This window comes from Carcharodon carcharias, chromosome 10, assembly GCF_017639515.1.
Source record: "Carcharodon carcharias isolate sCarCar2 chromosome 10, sCarCar2.pri, whole genome shotgun sequence".
NCBI lineage: Eukaryota > Metazoa > Chordata > Chondrichthyes > Lamniformes > Lamnidae > Carcharodon > Carcharodon carcharias.
Window position 1 is genome coordinate 38,581,936 of NC_054476.1, and position 21,630 is coordinate 38,603,565.

Below are 21,630 nucleotides of genomic sequence, written 5' to 3' on the forward strand. Positions count from 1 at the left end.
TGTTCATATGCAACATATATCATTACGGTTTGATTTTAAAGGGGGTGCAGGAAAAGAAAGGCCAAGGTGACAAGACAAGTAGAGAAGGCTGTCAAAAAAAGCATACTGGATCTTTGGCTTTATAAATAGAGACATAGAGTATAAAAACAAGGGAATTGTGTTAAACTTTATAAAAGACTGGTTCGCCCTCAGCTAGAGTATTGTGTTCAATTCTGGGCGCCGCACTTTAGGAAGGATGATAAGGTCTTGAAGAGGTTGCAGAGAAAATTTACTAGAATGGTACCAGGGATGAAGAGCTTCAGTTATGTTTAGAGACTGGAGAAGCTGGTTAAGAGGAATTTTGATAGAGGTGTTCAAAATTATGAGCTATTTTGATAGGGTGTGTATTATATATAATATATATATATATATTATATATATATATATATAGAAATTGGTTCCTGTAGCAAGACAGTCAGTAACTAGAGGGCACAGACTTAAGATGATTGGCAAAAGAACCAGCTGCAAATTGAGAAAACGTTTTTACACAGCGAGTTGTTATGGTCTGGAACGTGCTGCCTGAAAGGCCACTGGAAGGAGATTCAGTAGTAACTTTCAACAGAGAATTGGATAAATACTTGAAAAGGAAGCATTTGCAAGGCCGTCGGGAAAGAACAGGAGTGGGTCATATTGGTTAGCTCTTTCAAAGAGCTGGTATGAGCATAATGGGCTGAATGGTATATCATTCTATGATAATAAAAATATTTATTATAGTCATATTGGTCTAGGTGACTGCAGAGTGCTTGCATTTTGCACAGAATTCAAACAGATTTTAAGTAGCTAATGGAGGCATTTAACTTACCAACATCGGTCCACAGGCTAATGTGACGATCATAACACGACTCGTTAGATTCTGCCAGACAACATTGTACATATCAATATCAAACAATAAATAGTGCCCTTTTGTCACTCTTAACTTTATATATAATTACTAAAAAAAGTGGTTACTTTTTAAAAAATTCATTCATGGGATGCAGGCATCGTTGGCTAAGCCATCCTTAATTGCCCTTGAGAAGGTTGCGGTGAGCGGCTTTCTTGAACCTCTGCAGTCCTTGTGGTATAAATACACCGACAGTGCTGTTAGGGAGAGTGTTCCAGGATTTTGACCCAGCGACAGTGAAGAAATGGCGATATATTTCCAAGTCAGGATGGTGAGTGACTTGGAGGGGAACTTCCAGGTGGTGCTGTCCATTTGAGAGAAATGTTTTCACAGAGAGAGTGTCCACAATATGTTCAAGAGCATAGTCATGGAACATTCACATGAAAACATGCTCACACAATATAGACTTATGGATTCATGGAGTATAAATTCGAAATGAACACTTTATCTTAAAACAGAATTGAGAATGGTCAATTTTTAAAAATCAAAATCATGTTGTGAGGTCAGGTGACCTTTTCTTTGCTGATAAATGTACATGGAACTACACAAGGCTCTGGAACTAACCTTCATGTCGGGACATGACATTAAAATGCAAACAGATGTTAGGGATATCTCATTGAGAAGTCACTAAAATGGCTCAAACTATTCCCATGGTTAGGGACTGCCCTTATCCAGATAATTAAATAAATTAGTTCACAATACTTCTGGCAGACTTTTCAGCTGCGGAGTGGAATTCCAAACAATGGGTGTGAAAATACCCCTATTCTATCAAACCGATATGTAAACAGGTGAAACTCGGAGTGCATTGTCTGACAATAGCCAAGTCATCAGAGACCATTTATGAGGACAATGAAAAGCAGATAGCAGATACTACGGTCACATAACAAAAACCAGGTTTTTAGATAAGGACATTTAATAAGTCATATTTTTGGGAGCAGAGGGAAGAAAGATCTGGACCAGCAAATGGACAGGACTCTGCCTAAGATCCATCAGTGGCAGAGAATTCAGGTTACCTAGTTATTTGAAGAATCAAACCAGGTTTTCAGGTGTTTGACTGCAACTTCACTGGAGTGAAACAAGAGAAATCTGCTACATAGTTCTGCTACACACAAGCAGTAAACCACTGCAAACCTATCTTCAACAACCTCCAGACTATTTCTTCAGCAGACCATAAAGGCCTGCAATGTTTCAAGACGTCATCTCGGGAAAAACAAGTGTGGCAGTGAACTTTTGGACTTTTAAGACTTAGGTGCATGTTACCTCTTTTGTAATCATCCTCTTTGTGTGTGTGTGTGTGTGTGTGTGTGTGTGTGTATGTGTGTGTGTCTGTGTGTGTGTGTTTGGTTGGTTGTGAATACATTTCAGGCGTTGAGTATTAAACATTTATCCCTTTTGTAAAATTTATGAGAAAACCTGTCATATGTCTGTTCTTAACAATTATAGTGAGGACCTCTTGTGGCACAGTTGTAGCATCCCTGCCTCTTGAGGCAGAAGCTCTAGGTTCAAGTCCCATTCCAGAACATGATGGCCAAGGAAGGTGAATTCATAATGTGGCCAAACAGGTTGGGTATCAACTTGTAATTCCTTCCAAAATACACCAATGGCAGGTGGTAAGAACAGAAGAGATTTCTGGTTAACCATGCAATGGAAAGAAATTGAAGTCTCTACTATCACTATCCATAGCTCCAAACTACAACATGCATGTAAAAGTGTATGATGGGGGTCAGTTGGCTAGATGGCTGGTATGGATCAGATTGTGCCAATGGCATGGGGTTCAATCCTGTCTGCTTGCCTTAACCACGGTGGAGATTGTGGCACCGTGGGTGGACCTGACTTTGGGCAGAGAACTGAAGAACAGTTAGTGCTCAAGGGGTTAAAACACATTTTTCCAGTCGAGAGGTGGAAAAAGAGGGAACCATCCTTTGTCCCCTCTCTAACATTGTGCAAATCCTTGCTGTTGCTCCTTGTTCTACTTGCGTGAGATGCTGAGCAACAAGTCCTATGTGGCTTGTTCATTGTTTCACATTCCAAAACATCTTGGGCGGAATCATCCCAAATTTGCACTAAATGCGGTAGCGAGCAGAAAAATGACATATTACCTGCTGGCTGCAATGGTGACTTTTCACGCTGTATTGTCGCATTCCTGCTGTATTAATTATACATTCCTGGGAAATACGCCATTTCCCTGGTGGACAGACTCTCATTCACTCAACATGCCATCACCTCGCCGCTTCCTCACACTGGACGCCATATTTAAAGTGCAGCTGCGCACACACCTCTCAATGCTTCTAGCCCAGGTCTGCAGCATGAAAGACATGGCCCCAAAAGGCAAGAAAACTGCAGTCCTCAGGTTTAACGATGCGACCCTCGAACACCTTTTTAGACACAGTGGAGGCCCACTTGATGTCTTCTACCCCTGCTCTGGCCGCAGGATAGGCAGCAACATCACCAACCTGGTTTGGGATGCGTGATAGCAGCGTTAAGTGTCAACACCCTGCAAAAGAGGACAGCCACCCAGTGTCTAAAGAGGATGAATGATCTCCTCCGCTCCACCAGGGTAAGTCACCCTTCTCATCACTCTCAACTCACACACTCTCAAACCCATCACACACCAACAGAGATCTCTCACATCAAGGGCAACAGCACTAACTCTCACACATCCTCACATCTCCATCGGGCTCACATCCTCTGGAGCTGACGTCCTCATCCCATCCATGGCTCTGCTCACCACACATACATTCCATGCAGTGCCATGTGTCCTGCTCACACTCTCCCCATCTGAATTCAAGCAGGCTCACAACAGCAGGAAGAGGTCCCAGGAGGTGGAATGGCCCACATTAGACCCCTCACTTACTTTGAGGAGTGTGCCATCGTGCTGACTGGTGAGGACATGGGCCGTGCCAGCGATGATGGTGAGGTCAGCAGTGAACACCCTCATGAGGACCCTGCACCACAGCATCCATCTCTCAGTGCAATGCTCTCTCTCCTGCTTTTGACTCTGCTGCCATGCACTAATAATCTCTACTTTGGTTCACAGGGAGCTCTGCCAAGCGACCAACACCCTCAGCCAGCCAGTCCCTGAGCTCCATCCAGGTCCTCACCTCCAGCCTAGAGGACACCTCCTTCATTGAAGAGCTGGAAATAAGCAGCCTGGAAGACCCGTCACAGCGCTTACCCACACACTCCACACTTCGGTGGGATCTTGATCTAGAGCAGGCTCGGGTTCACAATCAGGTGGTCACCTCATGGACACGTATCCACAGCAGGAGGAGGTAAGTTCAGCCAAGCTCCCTAGCACTCAGAGGACTGCTGGGGAAGAGGCATCTGTCAGGTCTGAGTCAGTTGGTGAGCCTCTTGCTTTGGCCTTCCAGCTTGTTGTGGAGAGTCAGCAGATGGTAAGGAAACATCATGCAGAGCTTTTGGAAGGTACACAAGTTAGAGGAGTACGTCCACCTGCTCTCTGAAGTGGTGCCACATGTGCAGATTTGGAGCTCACTATGGGGAGGATGATGGACACCATGGAGACCCTGGTCCAGCAGAATGTGGAGATATGTGCAGACCTGCACTCCATCACGGGAGCCATGGGTGAGTACCTGCAGTGGCAACACAAGAGGGAAATGGGGCACCTCATCATCCCTCCACCTGCTCACTCCCCTCAAGGAATCAGGCTGCGGCACTGAGGCACCTGAAAGGAGGCAGAGGGGCAGCTGGACATCTCTGGGTCATCCATTCAGGAACTTTAGAGGCTGTCCACTCCCTCTGAGTCCCCTTTGCCTATGAGCCCCCCAACCTCATCCTCTATCACCACAGAGGGAGCAGCCAGCCCATGGGAGGACAGCCAAAGCAAGCCGAGCCCCCAAGGCCTCGGATCTCCAGAGGGCCAATCCGAAGTTATCAGAGGCAACAGGGCCAACCATCACACAGGCTGTCTCCACCCCTGATGCAGATGTCAGAGCAGCCACTAAAGTCTAAGAGTTCAAAAGCTGAGAAATTCTGGTCATACGTGCTTGCATGGGTGAACAGAATTTGTCACTTTACAATCTGAAAATATATTCACTTTTCCTGAATAATACGTAATGGTGTCTTTCAGACATGCTGCGTAAGTACTCTCCCTGCATCCTCCCAGTAGCAGTTCAGCTGCATACAACCAGGCCACAAGTGATTCTAGAGGGAGAATTGTGTGTGTAGGAGGGCCTTTAGAGCCTCGGGCAAGCACTCTCCCACGCATGTGGATCCTTCCCGTATCACACTCATCTCAATGTCCTGAGCATTTTCAATGCTGCCTGCTGGGATTCACTTCCAGTTGTCCATCTGAGCTGAGCTGCATCTCTGCCCATCCACTGATCACACTCCCATGCAGCACCTGTTCTCACCCACCACACCTCTCGTTTCACTTTTGATTTAGCTAGCATGGTGTGGCTAACATTTTTCGTGCACTCCCCTGTTCTTTCCCCTCCCCCAGTCACCCATTTTCTTTCCCCCATCACTGTCGACAACCCCCCATCCCCCACCAGCCCCGGTATCACCCTCCACCTCCCCAGCGTCACCTACCAGCCACAGCCCTTTTCCATCAAGGATGTCCAGGTGAACGTGTACATTCACTTCTTCCCAAAAACCCCACCCCCAGCCACATTCACCTCCTGACCTCGTTCTTCCCACCCCCAAGGGTCCATATCTGTTGCCAAGACCCCACCAACCACCCCTTCCGTTCCTTCTACTGATACCGTCGCACCCTCACCCTCCCACCTCTCTCTGCCCTTGGTCATTCTCACCATTCCCTCTTACCACGCCCACCCTCAGTACACTCCCCAGAAATCAGTCATGGAATCAACAGATGCTTCCCCTGCACGTTCACTGGGACATTGCCCCCTCTGGACTCATTCCCCTCTTGGAACTCCTTCCCACCTCGGAATTCCCTCCCCACTTGGAACTCCTTCCCCCTCAGAACCCCTTCGCCCCCCCCCCGAGAACTCCATCCTCCCCCAGAAGTCCTGCCTCCTTCCGAGCTCCTTCCTCCACCTAAAGTTCTGCACCCCTCCGAACTCCTTCCCCTTCCCTTATGCCTTCTTCCCCTCTTACAACTACTTCCCCAGTTGCCATCTTCTCCCTGTTATCCCCTTCTCCCTCCTGTACTCCCTGCTCCCCCAACCTCAACTCCCTGGCACATTCGTTTCCCCCCTCCCAGGCTTGCCCCATCCTGACACCTGCATTCCTCCCTCCCAACCTGATCACCCCCTGGCATCTTTGTTTCACCCCCAACTCACCCCCAACACCTTCATTCCCCCTCCCAAACTCACCTCCCCCGACACCTTCATCCCCCCTCCCAAGCTCAACCCCTCTGACATCTTCATTCCCCCACCAACCTCACCTCCGCCGACACCTTCATTTCCCCCCTCCCAACTCCGACACACCTTCCTATCCCAGTGGAACCCAAGTTTTCCTCTCCGACCCCTGGTATATTTTCCTCTCCAAAACACAACTGGACCTTCTTCTCCACCTCCTCGATGATCATCTGTTGTAAGCAGACTCTCAATGGTGACTTTCCACCTTCCACGAGCTGCTTCACAGCTGAGTCATGTCCATCAGAATCCACCCAGCATACCATGGACGTTCCTCCAGTGTGCTGTTGCTGTCTGGCTCCAGCACCTTCCACTCCTCGGATGTCTGCAATGTGAGCAAGGTCCTGGTGGTAAGTCCCAACTTTTGCACATCACACTGGTCACGACGTATTCTGCACTGGTGTATTTTCCTGCCAACATGAGTGGATGATCCAGCGTGGGGGGATGATTCCAGTTGGCTGGCCTTATAATGATATGCAGATGTATTTCAATGAGGTACCCGACTTCGGTTGGCAGAAAACGCAGCCCGCCATTGACAGGCAAAGTGGACGATTGCAAACTGGTTTCATGATGATTTTTGGCATTCTCAGCATATTGTCCATTCACGCTGTTGAATACGCCTGACACCAGTGGGCACAGAAATTTCCATCTTCGAAAGGCAACCATTTTCAGAGGGAGAGCAAAAGGACATTTGGGGGTTCGGGGGATGGGGACGGCACAGGAAGGCAGCAGGAAAGGTTGCTGATTGGGAAAGGGTGGTGTGAAGGTGCCTTTCCTGCCAGTTACAAAGCCTGCCCTCAGTGTGTTGAGTGAGATTAACACTGGTTGAGAATGTGTCATACTCTAATTTGAAAAAAATAACAGTCTATTTAATAGGTAAAGAGCATGTTAGCTCTTATTACAATGGAGTTGGTGTAAAAGAGTAAAGAAGGCTTGCTGCTATGATACAGAGCTTTGGTGAGACAACACCCCTTTCTTGGACTCACTCAAGTTCTGTCGAAGGGTCACGAGGACTCGAAACGTCAACTCTTTTCTTCTCCGCCGATGCTGCCAGACCTGCTGAGTTTTTCCAGGTAATTCTGTTTTTGTTTTGGTGAGACAACACCTGGAGTACTGTGTACAGTTTTGATCTTCTTACTTAAGGAAGGATAAACTTACCCAAGAGGGAATGCAATAAAGGATTTTTCCCTGCGATGAGAGGCTGGTTATATGAGGAAAAAACTAATAGAACGGGCCTCTTTTTTTGCAGTTTAGCAGAATGAACAGAAATCTCACGTCGAACTAAGTTATAAAATCTATAAGATTCTGTGAGGGCTTGACAGGATAATCACAGAGGATGTTTCTGATGGCTGAACAATCTAAAACTAGGGTTCGTAGTCTCAGGATAAGAGGTTAGGAACAGGAGGAGGCAATTTAGTCCCTCGAACCTTTTCTACTATTCAATGAGATCATGGCTGATCTGCAACCTAACTCCATACACTTGCCCTTGCCCCATATCCTTTAACACTTTTGGTTAATAAAAATCTCTCAATTTCAGGTTTAAAATTAACCGTTGATCCTGCATCAATTGTCATTTGTGGAGAGAGGTCCAAACTTCTACCATCCTTCGTGTGTAGAAGGCTTTTCTAATTTCACCCCTGATAGCTCTGGTTCTGATCTTTATAATATGTCCCCTAGTCCTAGACTCCCCAGTCATCAGAAATAACTTCTCTCTAGTCTATCTTGAAAACTTCGATCAAATCATTCCTAAACCTTCTAAATCAGAAAATAAAGCCCTAGATTTTGTAATTGTGCCTTCTAATTTAAGAGTTAGAGCCCAGTATCATTCTGATGAATCTGCACTGCACCCCATCCAAATAAGTCCTTCCTAAGGTGTGGTGCCCACATTTTCTCACAGTTCTCCATGTGTGATCTAATCAGGGCTTTGTATTGCTGAAGCAGGATCTCTCCCCCCGCCCCCACCTCCCCCCCCCCCCTCCCCCTGTATTCTAGTCTTCAGGATAAAAAGGGCAGCATTTCATTAGTATTTTTGATTATTTTCTGTACCTGTTTATGACATTTTAATGATCTATATGTACCTGGATCCCCAAGTCTCTATACCTCCACTGTTTCTAGCTTTTCACCATTTAGAAAGTCGCCTGTTTTATCCTGTTTAGGTCCAAAGCGGATGATTCACATTTGCCAAAACTGAAATCTATTTGCCACAGTTTTCCCCATTCATTTAATGTTATCACTTTGGGACTGAGCTGAGGAAAACTTTCTTCTCTCAGGGGCTTGTGAATCTTTGGCATTCTCTATCCAAAGGGCTGTGGATTCTTGGTCATTGAGTATATTCAAGACAAAGGTTGGTAGATCTTTGGGCATGAAGGGAATGAAGGAATAGGGCTATAAGGCAGGGAAGTGGAGTTGAGGTATAAGATCAATCATGATCTTATTGAATAGCAGAGCTGCCTCAAGGGGCTGCATTGACTCCACCTGCTCTTATTGCTCATGTTCTTAAATGTTTCTGCACTCTCCAGACACCAGTGCATCCATCAATATTGAGGAGGGGATGTGCTTTCTGGCCATCATATTAGGAGATTGGGAAACCATTTAGGGCCTGACACTGCCTGGTGGAGCACGTTTTCTTGAAAGTCTTAGATTGAATTTCACACCTACGTCCACTCATTGTAGAATTCTCAATCACTGAAAACAGTCTGTTTCTCTCTACTCTGTTCCACCTCAGCATTATTTTAAACTTCTCTGTCACACCATCCAATCTCCTCTGTTCCAACAGAAACACTCTCAAACCCCTCAGCTTCAATCATTGACCACTGGCAGAGACTGGGAGCTCATTGGGCCCCATGTGTCAGCTATGTATTCCAGAAACTAGACATTTGTTGAGGGACTCAGAGTTCAATCGTACTCCTTGCAATTCTTTAAATAAAATGAGCAGAATCTCATGTCACATTTGGCTATAACACACAACTGTGACATGCAATTGTCTGTCACCTCTACATCATTGTTACACAGCACCTTCAGGAGAGTCAGGCTGCGCTTCTAGGACCAGATCACAGAGGGAGTCAATAACTCCAGGAGATGTAGGGAGCCATTTGGATGCAAACACAGAATTCACTCACCAACACTGTCTGGAGCCCAGTCTACCTGAGACTGTCTGCAGACCTGATTCTATGGGACTGTCTGGGGCTCCTGTCTCCCTGGGACAGCCTGAAGTTTTTATCTCCCTGGGATGTCTGGGTTGGGATTCGAGCTCTGCATCTTCTCACTCAGGGTCAGAAATAGTTACAACTAAACTAATGATTTTTTTACTGTCAGTTAATTACCTCAAAGTCAATCGATTTTGTGAGCTGCAGTGTGTCCCCGACTACAGCAACATAAGGTAGATCATGCTGGTTCGATATCATAACAGGATGCTCCCGTACTGTTATATTACTGATGACAAAGTTTACTGGGTTATTCTCCTCGACACGTATATATTTTTCTGGAACACAGCAAGCTGAAGAAAGAGCGAAATAACCTTTTACTGCAAATAACTTACAAAGAAAACAATTGTTCACATGTTATGTGAAAAATACAGCTTACCGTGATTGACAGAGCATATTGCCCCAGCAGCGCCATTCAGCTGAAGGGCTGCTAACAGGATGAACAGCAAGTGGCGAAGGACAGAAAACGTGAGGCCTGAATCCATTATCTCACAAACACTGAAAATTCTCCCCTCAGTTCTCTAACTAAAGAATCAACTGTCCCCGGTTACTGAACCCAAACCATCCCAGCCTCAACTGCTTTTTCTGTTAATGCGTTGGAAGGAACCGAATCTAAATGTTCTGAAGGAAGCGGGTGTTTGTGCTAACCACCTTGTCATCCCAACCTTTGATTCATGTCCTAATCACTTTATTACTGACCTGCTTATCCAATCGCAGGTCAGTAATAAAGTCAAACGGAAAATCATAAAAGCTGATTGCAAGTTTTGCATCTCTCTTTGACACGACGCTGCTGGTTAAAGGGTAATGAGATTTCATTCTCTGTTCAAGACGTTGCGAAACGCTTTTCCCATCAGTCAACAGACCTCAAAGTACATTTCCTCATACATTCCTGATATATTCCTCAGGTCAAAGTATCCAATATCTCACCAGAAGCGGGATCTTCTCCCTTGACTGACCTCAAACTTGTGCAGTGTATATTGTTTCCATGGGGAGAACTTAAACAACTCCCGACCCCGCCTCCGCCTCCCCCCGCCCCCGAAACCCGGGAGAAGGCTGGCAGGCAGCCAATAAATAGCCACTTAAGAACCTACTCCCTCCACCAGTGAAAGTCACCAACAACGGGGTGCCCTTGCCACATGGTAAGGCCTTGCGAACCCCAGCAGCCTTGTAGCACGCTGGAGGATAAGGAGACCCTCCTGGTTCGGGCATCTTTCTGTTGGCTACAGCCTGCTACTGCATAGCGGCTGACTTAAGTGCTGTTCTCAACTCTATACTACCCTCTAAAGTTCAGACCAGTATCTGAGCTAGTGGCTGCGAATGTCAGATCAAGGTAAAAGCAAAAAACTCTGGATGCTGGAAATCCAAAACAAAAATAAAAATACCTGGAAAAACTCAGTTGGTCTGGCCAGCATCTGCGGAGAGGAATAGAGTTAACGTTTGGAGTCCATATGACTCTTCAACAGAACTAAGTAAAAGTACAAAAGAGGAGAAATATAAGCTGGTTTAAAGGGGAGTGGGACAGGTGGGGCTGGATAGAGGGCCAGTGATAGGTGGAGATTAATAAAGATGTCTTAGACAAAAGGACAAAGTGATGTTGAAGGTGGTGATATTAGCTAAGGAATGTGCTAATTAAGGGTAGAAAGCAGGACAAGCAAGGTACAGATAGCCCTAGTGGGGGTGGGGTGGGGTGAAAGAATCAAAATAGGCTAAAAGATAGAGATAAAACAATGGATGGAAATACATTTAAAAATAATGGAAATAGGTGGGAAAAGAAAAATCTATATAAATTATTGGAAAAAAAAGGGGTTGGGGATGGGGGAGAGAGTTCATGATCTAAAATTGCTGAACTCAATATTCAGTCCGGAAGACTGTAAAGTGCCTAGTCGGAAGATGAGGTGCTGTTCCTCCAGTTTGCATTGTGCTTCACTGGAACAATGCAGCAGGCCAAGGACGGACATATGGGCATGAGAGCAGAGTGGAGTGTTGAAATGGTAAGCGACAGGGAGGTCTGGGTCATGCTTATGGACAGACCGAAGGTGTTCTGCAAAGCAGTCACCCAGTCTGCGTTTGGTCTCTCTAATGTAGAGGAAACCGCATTGGGAGCAACGAATGCAGTAGACTAAGTTGAGGGAAGTGCAAGTGAAATGTTGCTTCACTAAGAAGGAGTGCTTGGGCCCTTGTACGGTGAGGAGGAGAGGGGAAGTAAAGGGGCAGGTGTTGCACCTTCTGTGGTTGCATGGGAAGGTGCCTTCGGAGGGGGTTGAGGAGTAGGGGGTGATGGTGAAGTGGACCAGGGTGTCCCGGAGGGTACGATCCCTGCAGAATGCCGCTGGGGGAGGGGGGGAGGGGGGTGAAGGGAAGATGTGTTTGGTGGTGGCATCATGCTGGAGTTGGCGGAAATGGCAGAGGATGATCCTTTGAATGCGGAGGCTGGTGGGGTGATAAGTGAGAACAAGGGGGTCCCTATCATGTTTCTGGGAAGGAGAGGAAGGTGTGAGGGCGGATGCGCGGGAGATGGGCCGGATACGGTTGAGGGCCCTGTCAACCACCGTGGGTGGAAAACCTCGGTTAAGGAAGAAGGAAGACATGTCAGAGGAACTGTTTTGGAAAGTGGCATCATCAGAACAGATGCGATGGAGGCGAAGGAACTGAAAGAATGGGATGGAGTCCTTACAGGAAGCAGGGTGTGAGGAGCTGTAGTCAAGGTAGCTGTGGGAGTCGGTAGACTTGTAATGAATATTGGTGAACAGTCTATCACCAGAAATTGAGACAGAGAGGTCAAGGAAGGGAAGGGAAGTGTCAGAGACGGACTATGTGAAAATGATGGAGGGGTGGAAATTGGAAGCAAAATTAATAAAGTTTTCGCGGTCCAGACGAGAGCATGAAGCAGCACTGAAGCAGTCATCGATGTACCGGAGAAAGAGTTATGGGGGGGGAGGGAGGGGGGGATGATCAGATCAAGTGTTGGTGATCCTTCATCAAATGTTTGGTATAGGTCAAGCCCCTCTTTGTGAGACTGCACTGGCCTGCCAGATGACGGTTCTTGGGTACTTGAGTCACTATGCAGTAGCAGGCTGTAGCCAGGCCTGGGGGAAATAAAATGGTTCATCTGTTAGCTCACCAAAGGTTGAGAACACAGACAAATTCTGCAGCAGGGGACTAAGATGAAGACCTTGATGGGGAGGTGTAAAGAAAAAGGCTGATGGGCATGAACTCCAAGATGCTGGGCACATTGGCAGGCCTGTCATGGAGCCTGTTGTCATTGTTAAATAGAGGAACCCTTTGACAGCACCTTCCAAACCCATAACATCGCCCACCTAGAAAGATGATGGCAGCAGATGCATGAGAAAATTTCCCTCCAAATCACACTTCATTCTGGCTTTAAAATGTATCCTTCACTGTCACTGACTGAATCCTGGAACCCGTCCCCAATAGCACTGTGAGTGTACCTACATCACATAGACTGCAGCAGTTCGAGTAATCAGTTTGTCACCATCTTCTCACGGGCAAAAAGGAATTTGCAATAAATGCTGGCCTTGCCAGTGATGCCCAGAGAAAGAGGGAGAGAAACAGAAAGAAAGAGCGAAAAAGAAAAAAAGAAATTGCATTTATATAGCGCTTTTCATGATCTCAGGATGCTGCAATACTGTTTACAACCCATAAAGTATTCTACAAAATAAGCACTTTATGTGGAAATGTGGGAAATATGGCAGACAAGTTGAGTATAGCAAGGTCCCAGGAGCAAGCAGTTCTCAAATTGGGGTCCACAGACCACTGGGCATCCATAGAAACTTTCCATGGGGTCCACAAAAGAATCATTAAAGTTGCTGGGCTTTTGCGGAACTTATTTTACAACAGAAATGGAGGGTAATATGACAATAAAAATAACGTTATACCACAATTGCTGTACATAGGATTACATAGGATATAGGACACAGAAACTGGCCACTTGGCCCAATCAATCCATGCCAGTGTTTATGCTCCACTTGACTCACCTCACATCTTTTCTCATCTAAATTTCTATTGTAACCCTCTGTTCCCTTCTCCCTCAAATACTTGTCTAGCTTCTCCTTAAATGCATCTATATTATTTGCTTTAATCACTCCCTGTGGTAGCAGGTTCCACATTCTCACCATTCTTTGGGTAATGAGGTTTCTTCTGACTTCCCTATTGGATTTCTTGGTGATGTTCTTATATTGATGACCTCTAGATATGCTCTTTCTCACAAGAGGAAACATTCTCTCTGTGTCCACTCTATCAAAATTCTCTATAATTTTAAAGGCATCTATTAGGTCACCGCCTCAGCCTTTTTATTTAAGGGAGAAGAGCCCCAGCCTGTCAATCTTTTTTAGCTTCAAACAGGAGCCTCTGTTGCTTTTGCATCTGGTGAACTGTACAGTTTGTAATTACTTTCCATGTGGAGAATGGTCAAGACAAGAGTATACAAATGATTGGTACCCAGACGTGGATGGGGAGCATGCTGTGACATGGGAGCAGAGTGAGACCGCCAGGTGCAGGGCTTTGCGCAAAGCTTGGAACCCCTCCTTTCTAACAAGGAAGTGGCAGCTAGCGCCACAGCAACACTTGAGGATCCAACCATGATGCAATGACTGCTGGCAAATGCCTTAGCTACCATTGCAGCACAGGTGGAAGCCACCCAGTGTCATAGTCATGAGAGTTTTGTTTGTTTTGATGCAAGCCAAACTTATTGCTATGCAGACTGTCATGAAGAGATATTAATGTATATAATCTTATTGGAAATTATTCTAAATTGGACTTGTAGTAGGGTCTGTGTCTGTGAGTGTGTGTGTGTTAACTGGATTAAAGCCAGCTAGTCTGGGTGCTTTGATGTATAGTAGTTTTGAGATATAAACAGTAAGGTAAAGGGTTTGCATTTTGTTGAATAAACCATTCAAAGACTGGTGGTGAATTTTTGAATCTAGCTAGGAGACAACAAGCAATATATTTATACTACTAATAAAATTGGTTCTATGAAAGGGGTTTTATTGTTAGAAGAGGTGCAGTTCAAAGGGCCTGGTGATACAATGAGAATTTACATTCAAAGGGAATATACAGGTATATACAGAAGAGTTTTGTGTGTGGAAGTCAGAGGCATGTGAGATCTAAGCCTGTAAGCCTACAACTGTCTGCAAAGGAAACAAATTGAAAGGGACCTTATTTTGAATTCATAGGGCAGAATTTTATGACAGTGGGATTTTACGTTCCTGTGGTCATCAATGTGGTTTATAACGGCTCGCCGCATTTTATGGCCCTGTCCCCACCGAAACGGAGCCATAAAATTCTGCCCATAAGATAAAATGTGCTTTGCTTGGTGTCTATTTAATTTCTATGGCTGAATTACCCAGAATTGCACTAAGTGCAGTCGCGGGTGGATAAAATGGAGTCTTACCCGCTGATGAAAATGGCGGGTTTTCACGCTTTATCTTCCTGAGCCTGCCTCATGATATATTCACTCCGACGAAACATGCCGTTTCCATGGTGGGTGGGTCTTAATCGCCCGCCCCCCATCACCCCGTTGCATCACACCGGCTGCCATCTTTAAAAGGCAGCTGCCAACAAAGCACTCATTGCCACGAGCTCACCACCACTGCCCGGGAGACATGGGCTACAAAGGCAAAGAGACTGCAGCCCCCACTTCAATGATGGGTCCCTTGAGCGACTGTTGGATGCCGTGGAGGCCCACCTGCTCTACCCTGCTCTGGCCGCAGGATGAGTAGCAACGTCACCAACCCAGCTTGGGAGGCAGTGGCAGCGGTGGTCAGCGTCAACGCAGAGAACAGCCACCCAGTGCCACAAAAGGATGAATGATCTCCTCTGTTCTGCCAGGGTAAGTCATTCTTCTCATCACTCCCAACTCACACACTCACAAACCCATCACACATCCACAGGGCCCTAGATCACTGCTAGTGCAAGGGTCATCACCATTCACTCTTTCACACACACCGTCATTGTCCTCACCCAGTCCATGGGACCACTCACCACCCACACAGGTCAGGCACACTTATCATCTGGCCCAGCAGGCATGCTGATACACTCCCCCCATCTCTATTCATTTAGGAAAAACTGGCTCAGAACAGGAGGGAAAGGTTGCAGACAGGTGGAGGGATACTGGAAATCAAAGTTCTGACAGAATTCAAAAACAGAGCCATCCAACCAACTGCCAGTGACCGGGACCAGTCTTGCGCTGACGGTGAGGTTGGTGCTGCTCTACCATGTGAGGATCCAGCAGTGCAACATTCATCAGACAACCAAGCTGTGAATGATGTGTCCTCTTTCACAGGCACTAATTATCTCCCCTTGCTTTCGCAGGCTTATCTGGGAAGCAGCCAATGGAGTTCACAACTTAGAGCCCCCAAGAAAACTCTGAAGAAACCTCTGAAGAGGAATTTGAAGGCACCCTCCCTGAAGTCCGGTCACAGCGCTCGCCCACACCCTCCACCAGCGCAAGACACACACTTCGGTGGGGCCTAGCTTTAGAGTAGCTTCGGGATCACAATCTGGTAAGCACTTCACACTGTCTGAGCCACAGCAGTCGGCAGGGACTTCCCAGGTCCCTGGCACTCGGAGGACTGCTGGAGGCCAGAGAGTTGCTGAATCTGAGTCAGATGATGAGCTTCTGGACTTGGTCATGTCACAGTTATGGAGCTGCAAAGGCAAGCTCAGGAACATCAGGAGGGGATGGCTGCTGCACTCCTCAGATTGAAAGGCACGATGGAGGTGTCCGTCCATCTTCAGGCTGAGGTGATAGCATTGGCATTGCAATGCGCTGAGGTCAACACTGGCAAGATGGCAGCCGCCATGGAGACCTTGGTCCAGGATGTCAGTCCTGCACTGCTGCACGGGCTCAACTCCATTGCTGATGCCATAGTTGGCCTCCAACAGTGTGCATGCAACAGGGGTGCCGGGCAGCTCGATCTCACTCCAGCTACCTCTTCCACTCAAGGAGTCAGCCAGGGGCCCTCAAGCACCCACAGGGAGGAGGATCAGCAGGTGCACATTCTGGAGCCATTCACCCAGGTGACTCAGGGAGTGTCCAGCCCATCTTCTCTTCCTGTGACCTCTGCAGACCCAGCTTCACAGGCCGAGGAGGGTAACACTGCCACACAGCAGGACCCCGAAAGCAGATCAGGGCCCACCAAGTCTCGGCCCTCCAGAGGCTCCTACCAAAGTCATCACAGACATGGTGTTGCAGTCAGCAGGCTGCCTCCACCTCCGCTTTGGATGTCCGAAGAGCACCAAGACATAGCGGCAGGGTTAGGACAGTTAAGGAGAATTAATTGCACAGCCTGGGCACGGGTGTTAATCACTTGTACATAATGTTCACAATTGCCAATAAACTCCCAAGAATATCTCCCTGGCTCCTTGTTCTGATGAGCAGTGTTCTTGTCATTCAGATGTGAAACCTTTCTGCACAAGATAAAAGGCAGATATCTCAGTCTAGGGTCTCTTCCCTGTGCTCTGTGCGGCCTTCAGACCACAGTAATGGTCCAGCCTCACACTCCCTGGAAACATTACTGATGCCTGCACCTTGGCAGTGCTGGTCATTGCTGCCAGAATGTAGTGGGCAGATGCCACAGAGTTCCCTCATACTCTCTGTGTACTCTCAGCATCTTTAAGGTGGGGCTGGCCCCCATCACACCAGCATCTGTGACCAGTGATGCTGTGCAACAGCTCCTGAAGGGCTGAGGTGCTGAAGGCGGACACAGCGTCAAGGTGCGTCTAAATTTTCATGGCTGCATCTCTGAGATGGCCCTGATCATGGAGCGCAAGCAAGCTGCCCTTGGCCAGATAGGAGTCTAACGTTCTTAGAGGCTATGTGAAGATTTATGGAGTGTCCTCGCTGCATGTTGTTATCATCCTCCTCTGACTGAGCGACTATTAGGGCCCCCATTGCATCTCCACGACAAGAGCATTCTCTCAGAGGGTATTACCGCTGAGTTAAGCCAGATAGGGTCAAACATTCACAACTGTGATGTGAGGATCTATGGATGCTTCACTGCATGTCATCATTATCCTCCACAAATCTGGCAGCTTTGAGGGCCTCCTGAGTGCGCATGCCTCATTTAGCCAGTGCGAAAGCCTTATCCCCATCGTCGTCACCACCGCGGACTCCCTCACCCTCATCCCCATCAGCATCCTCCTCATCAGAGGAGACATGCAGCTCCTCCATCTCCTCCTCAGCCAGCTCGTCTCCCCGTTACAGCACCAGGTTGTAAAGGGCGTAGCAGACAATGACAATGTGTGGCACCCTCTGCGGACTGCTTTGCAGGGCTCCACCAGACCGGTCCAGGCATCAGGACCACATCTTCAGCATCCCGAAGGTCTGCTCCACCAAGTTGCGAGCTGCTGCATGAGCCTCATTATAGCGTCGCTCTGCTGCATTCTGAGGCCACATGAGGCAATGGTTAATCCTATCTATTTCCATCTCCCTCATATGCTTATCTAGTTCCCCTCAAATGCTTCAACCACTCCATGTGGTAGTGAGTTCCGCATGTAGTGTGAATGGTTGTTATTTGGACTGGAAGAAGGCATACAGTGGGATTCCCCAGGGGTTGGTGTTAGGATCCTTTCTTTTCTTGATATACATTAATGACCTAGAGTTGGGTGCGTAGGATACAATTTCAAAATTTGCAGATGACACAAAACTTGGAATTGTGAACTTTGAGGAGGATAGTGAAAGGAACGGCCAATGGTTGGAGAAACAGTTCCTCTAAGGATCTTCCATTCCACTTACCTGCATTTTGAAAACCGTCTCTGAGGGCCTCATTGAATCACTTCGGGAGCAGCATCTGGCCTGCAGACTGCCGGGTGCCCATGGGTCCTAATACTTCTTCTAAGAACTTTCAGTGTGATAATTGTGGTTTTATTTAGTGTGTAATATGCCTTTAAGAGTAATACTTGTTAAGGAAGATCACATGACATTTGGTATCCAATAGGAGAGTAGCACAGTCCACCTCAGTGGTCAGTAGTCAGTGGTAGAGTTGTGTAGAGATAGAGTTTGAGTAGAAAGCACACATGTGGTTGCTGCTAAGAACCTTGTAAATAAACTAAAAGTTTTCACCTAAGAAGTATCCGCAGATCAACTCTATCAATAGTACTAACTCGGCCACCAATCACAACATTCGGAAGTGATTTTGTTTTGAAACTTGCTGCATTCACTGGTGAAGAGTCCATCGATGTGTTTCTTGCTCCTGTTACAAGGACAACATATTTAAACATTTGTCACCACAATCCCATTATTGCATTTCCACCTGTCATTGATGGAACAGTCAACCGGGTGAAAAATAATTGCCCTCACAATTAGGGGGATGCAGGAGGAGTTAGCTACATCCAACATGGATGGAGTGGGGAGAGGATGGCATTGTGTAAATGCTGCTGGATGAGTAATCCAGAGGCCCAGACTAATGCTATTGGCGTGTGGGTTCATTTCCCACAATGGCTGCTCTTGGAATTTTACTTCAATTTAATGATAATCCTGGAATTGAAAGCTAGCCAGTAATGATGACTGTGGAGCTATTATCCATTGTCATAAAAACCCATCTGGTTCACTAAAGTCCTTTAGGGAAGGAAATCTGCCATCCTTACCTGGGCTGGCTTTCATATGACTCCAGTTCCACAGAACGTGGTTGACTCTGAATTGGCTGAGCAAACTACTCAGCAATTAGAGATGGGCAACAAATGCTGGCCTTTCCAGCGATGCCCAAAGCCCATAAAAGAATAACAAAAGAAAGGCTTTGATTTATCCAGTCCTACTCTACACTCACCTGACTTTCAAACTTGTATTTCTCCTTCGGATGAGTGTTTATTCCATTTATTGCCCATCCATAGTTATCTTTAGATGGTGATGTAGTGACTGAGCTGTAATGGTTAGGTGCACTACAGAACTGGTGACTGTCGCTAAACATTTACTAAAACTCTCTAAAATTGATAGATAATGAATGTAGGACACTATGGGAGGAATTTTCCCATCCTGGGTTTCATGGCAGGTGAGAACAGAGAATATAGCGGGAACCAAAAAATTGGAATTCCACAGGTGTGAAAGCAGTTTGCAATTAAACAGTGATGGGCTCAGGGGTGAGGGTAGGAATGTCGACCACAACAACAATGCGATCCAGTATTACTGGGGGAGGCTGGGGAATAACAGGAGGGAGCTCTTCACATCGTGAGGTTCCAGGTAAATTTCTGAGACGCGGATAGTGAGAGAGTGAGTTCAAAGTTGGTCTTGAAGTAATAGTGGAGAACCACCATCTTGCACTCTCAAACTAATGGCAAGTTATAAATTGAAAGTAGAAGCGAACCTGCTTGGGAGGGGTCTGATGCAGTCTGGGCAGAGTGCACTGCTGGACTAAGGGCCTTTTCTGGGGGCACCCTCTAACTTGTTGGTATCACAAGATTAAAATGGAGTCAAAGCTGAGAGAAAGGGGGAAGAGCTCCTTGAGAAGGTAATCATTAGAACAGCCTTTGCCACGCTGTAACAGGGAAATGTTGCTGGTTTAACATCACATTCGCTGCATTTCAACATTAACACACAGGGATGTGGAATTTGGGAATGCAGGCAACCATTAAGGAGGCAAAGGTGATGAATATATGCCATCCCATCAATAGAAGACTCTCATGCAGTTTCAGAATTGGCATTCATAACAGGCCAAAGGAAATCCAGTTATTAATCATGAGCAACTTATTGTTAATCAGCATGCCAGACCTGAGCTTGGAGCACTGAGCTAGGTCAGGTCACACATATCATTCACACCTTCTCCAACCACTATGAGATTCAGATGTTAAGTCTTAGGAATGGCATCTTGGTCAACTCGATGTATCTGTTAGAACCTCAGATGCAAAGCTGCATCAGTGAAGAGGCTGGTAGAGCAGGAGCCACTATAGACTGTAACGTTTGCTATTGGTTCAAGATTGTCAGCTTCACTATGGTGAATCATTAATCTATTCAACCTATCATTTCAGAGAGGTTAAAACAATTATGGATCAGGGCTAAATGCTTCCTTTTTGAGGGTTCTAATGCAATGGCGAAGGAGTAGAAGGGACAGGTGACACCGAGCACAGTTTCAGGAGGAGGCCCTGCCTGAAGTCCAAGGTACAGGGAAGCCACAGCAAGAACATGAGGATCAGGAGGAGAGACCCAGATCACGGAGGCAACTCACTAGATCTATGATATACTGAAGAAAACGCTCCTATTTATAGATGAACAAGAGGAAATGCCATGCGCATCTGCACTTATCCCAAGCACTGGTAGATCACATCTGTCCCATTCTGCATGAGGAACTAACACCCCATAGAGTCAGAGGCTATCTCTTGCCAGTCGCCTTGAAGATGATCGCTGGACTCAATTTTTTTGCCTGCAGATCATTCCAGGGGTCCACAGGGGACCTGTGTAGCTTCTCACAATCTGTCACACAGAGGTACATCAAGGAGATCACAGATGCCCTCTACAACAAGGCACATCACTGTATGAGGTTACATTTGATGAAGGTAGCCAAGCTGCGAGATTTACTATCTCAGGCTTCTCAAAAGTGCAGGGTGCATTAGGCAGCACCTGTGTAGCTTTAAGTGCTCTAGCATCAGCCACTAATGTTTATCAACTGTAAAGGCTAAAATTCCGTCAATGTGCAACTGTTGTGCGATCATCAGAAGCACATAATGCACGGTTGTGCCAGGTACCCTGGGAGCTGCCATGACTCATGCATTCTCAGTCACTCCCAGCTGCCTCAGATATTCAAAGTTCCTGCCTGCCTTACAGGGATGGCTGCTTGGGCAAAAACGTTACCCACTGAAACACTGGTTCATGATAACCGTGCGCAGCTTCAGAGTGCTTCAGAGGAGAGGTACAACACAGCTCACAGCTCCACATGGACCCCACCAAGCAGACCACTGGCATTCTGAAAATGTGGTTCCATTGTTTGGGCCACTCAGGTGGGGCACTGCAGTACACTCCAGATAGGGTATACCACATCATCGTTGTGTGTTGCGCCCTTCACAAACTGGCACTGCAAAAGGGTGATCCCTTGCCAGAGGTAGAAATGGAGGAGGATGAGAGCTACTTGGAGGATGAAGAGTAGAAGGGCCAGGAACCTGAAGAGAGTGGTGAGGGTCAGCTCACATGGGATGACACCATCGAGGAACCATGGAAGACATG

General features: G+C 46.8%; 1 protein-coding gene across 1 annotated transcript in view; it reads right to left on the bottom strand.

Annotated features, from left to right (window-relative positions):
* The window catches only part of LOC121283362 (cadherin-related family member 5-like), a 64,253-nt gene extending 54,140 nt beyond the window's left edge, over positions 1-10,113 (bottom strand). The window contains exons 1-3 of the mRNA XM_041197853.1: positions 9,841-10,113; positions 9,582-9,754; positions 842-892 (exon numbers count right to left, since the gene is read on the bottom strand). Of these exons, the coding sequence (XP_041053787.1) occupies positions 842-892; positions 9,582-9,754; positions 9,841-9,946 (330 nt within the window). The 5' untranslated portion in view covers positions 9,947-10,113. The remainder of the gene's footprint in view (positions 1-841; positions 893-9,581; positions 9,755-9,840) is intronic.
* Between the last annotated feature and the right edge of the window lie 11,517 nt (positions 10,114-21,630).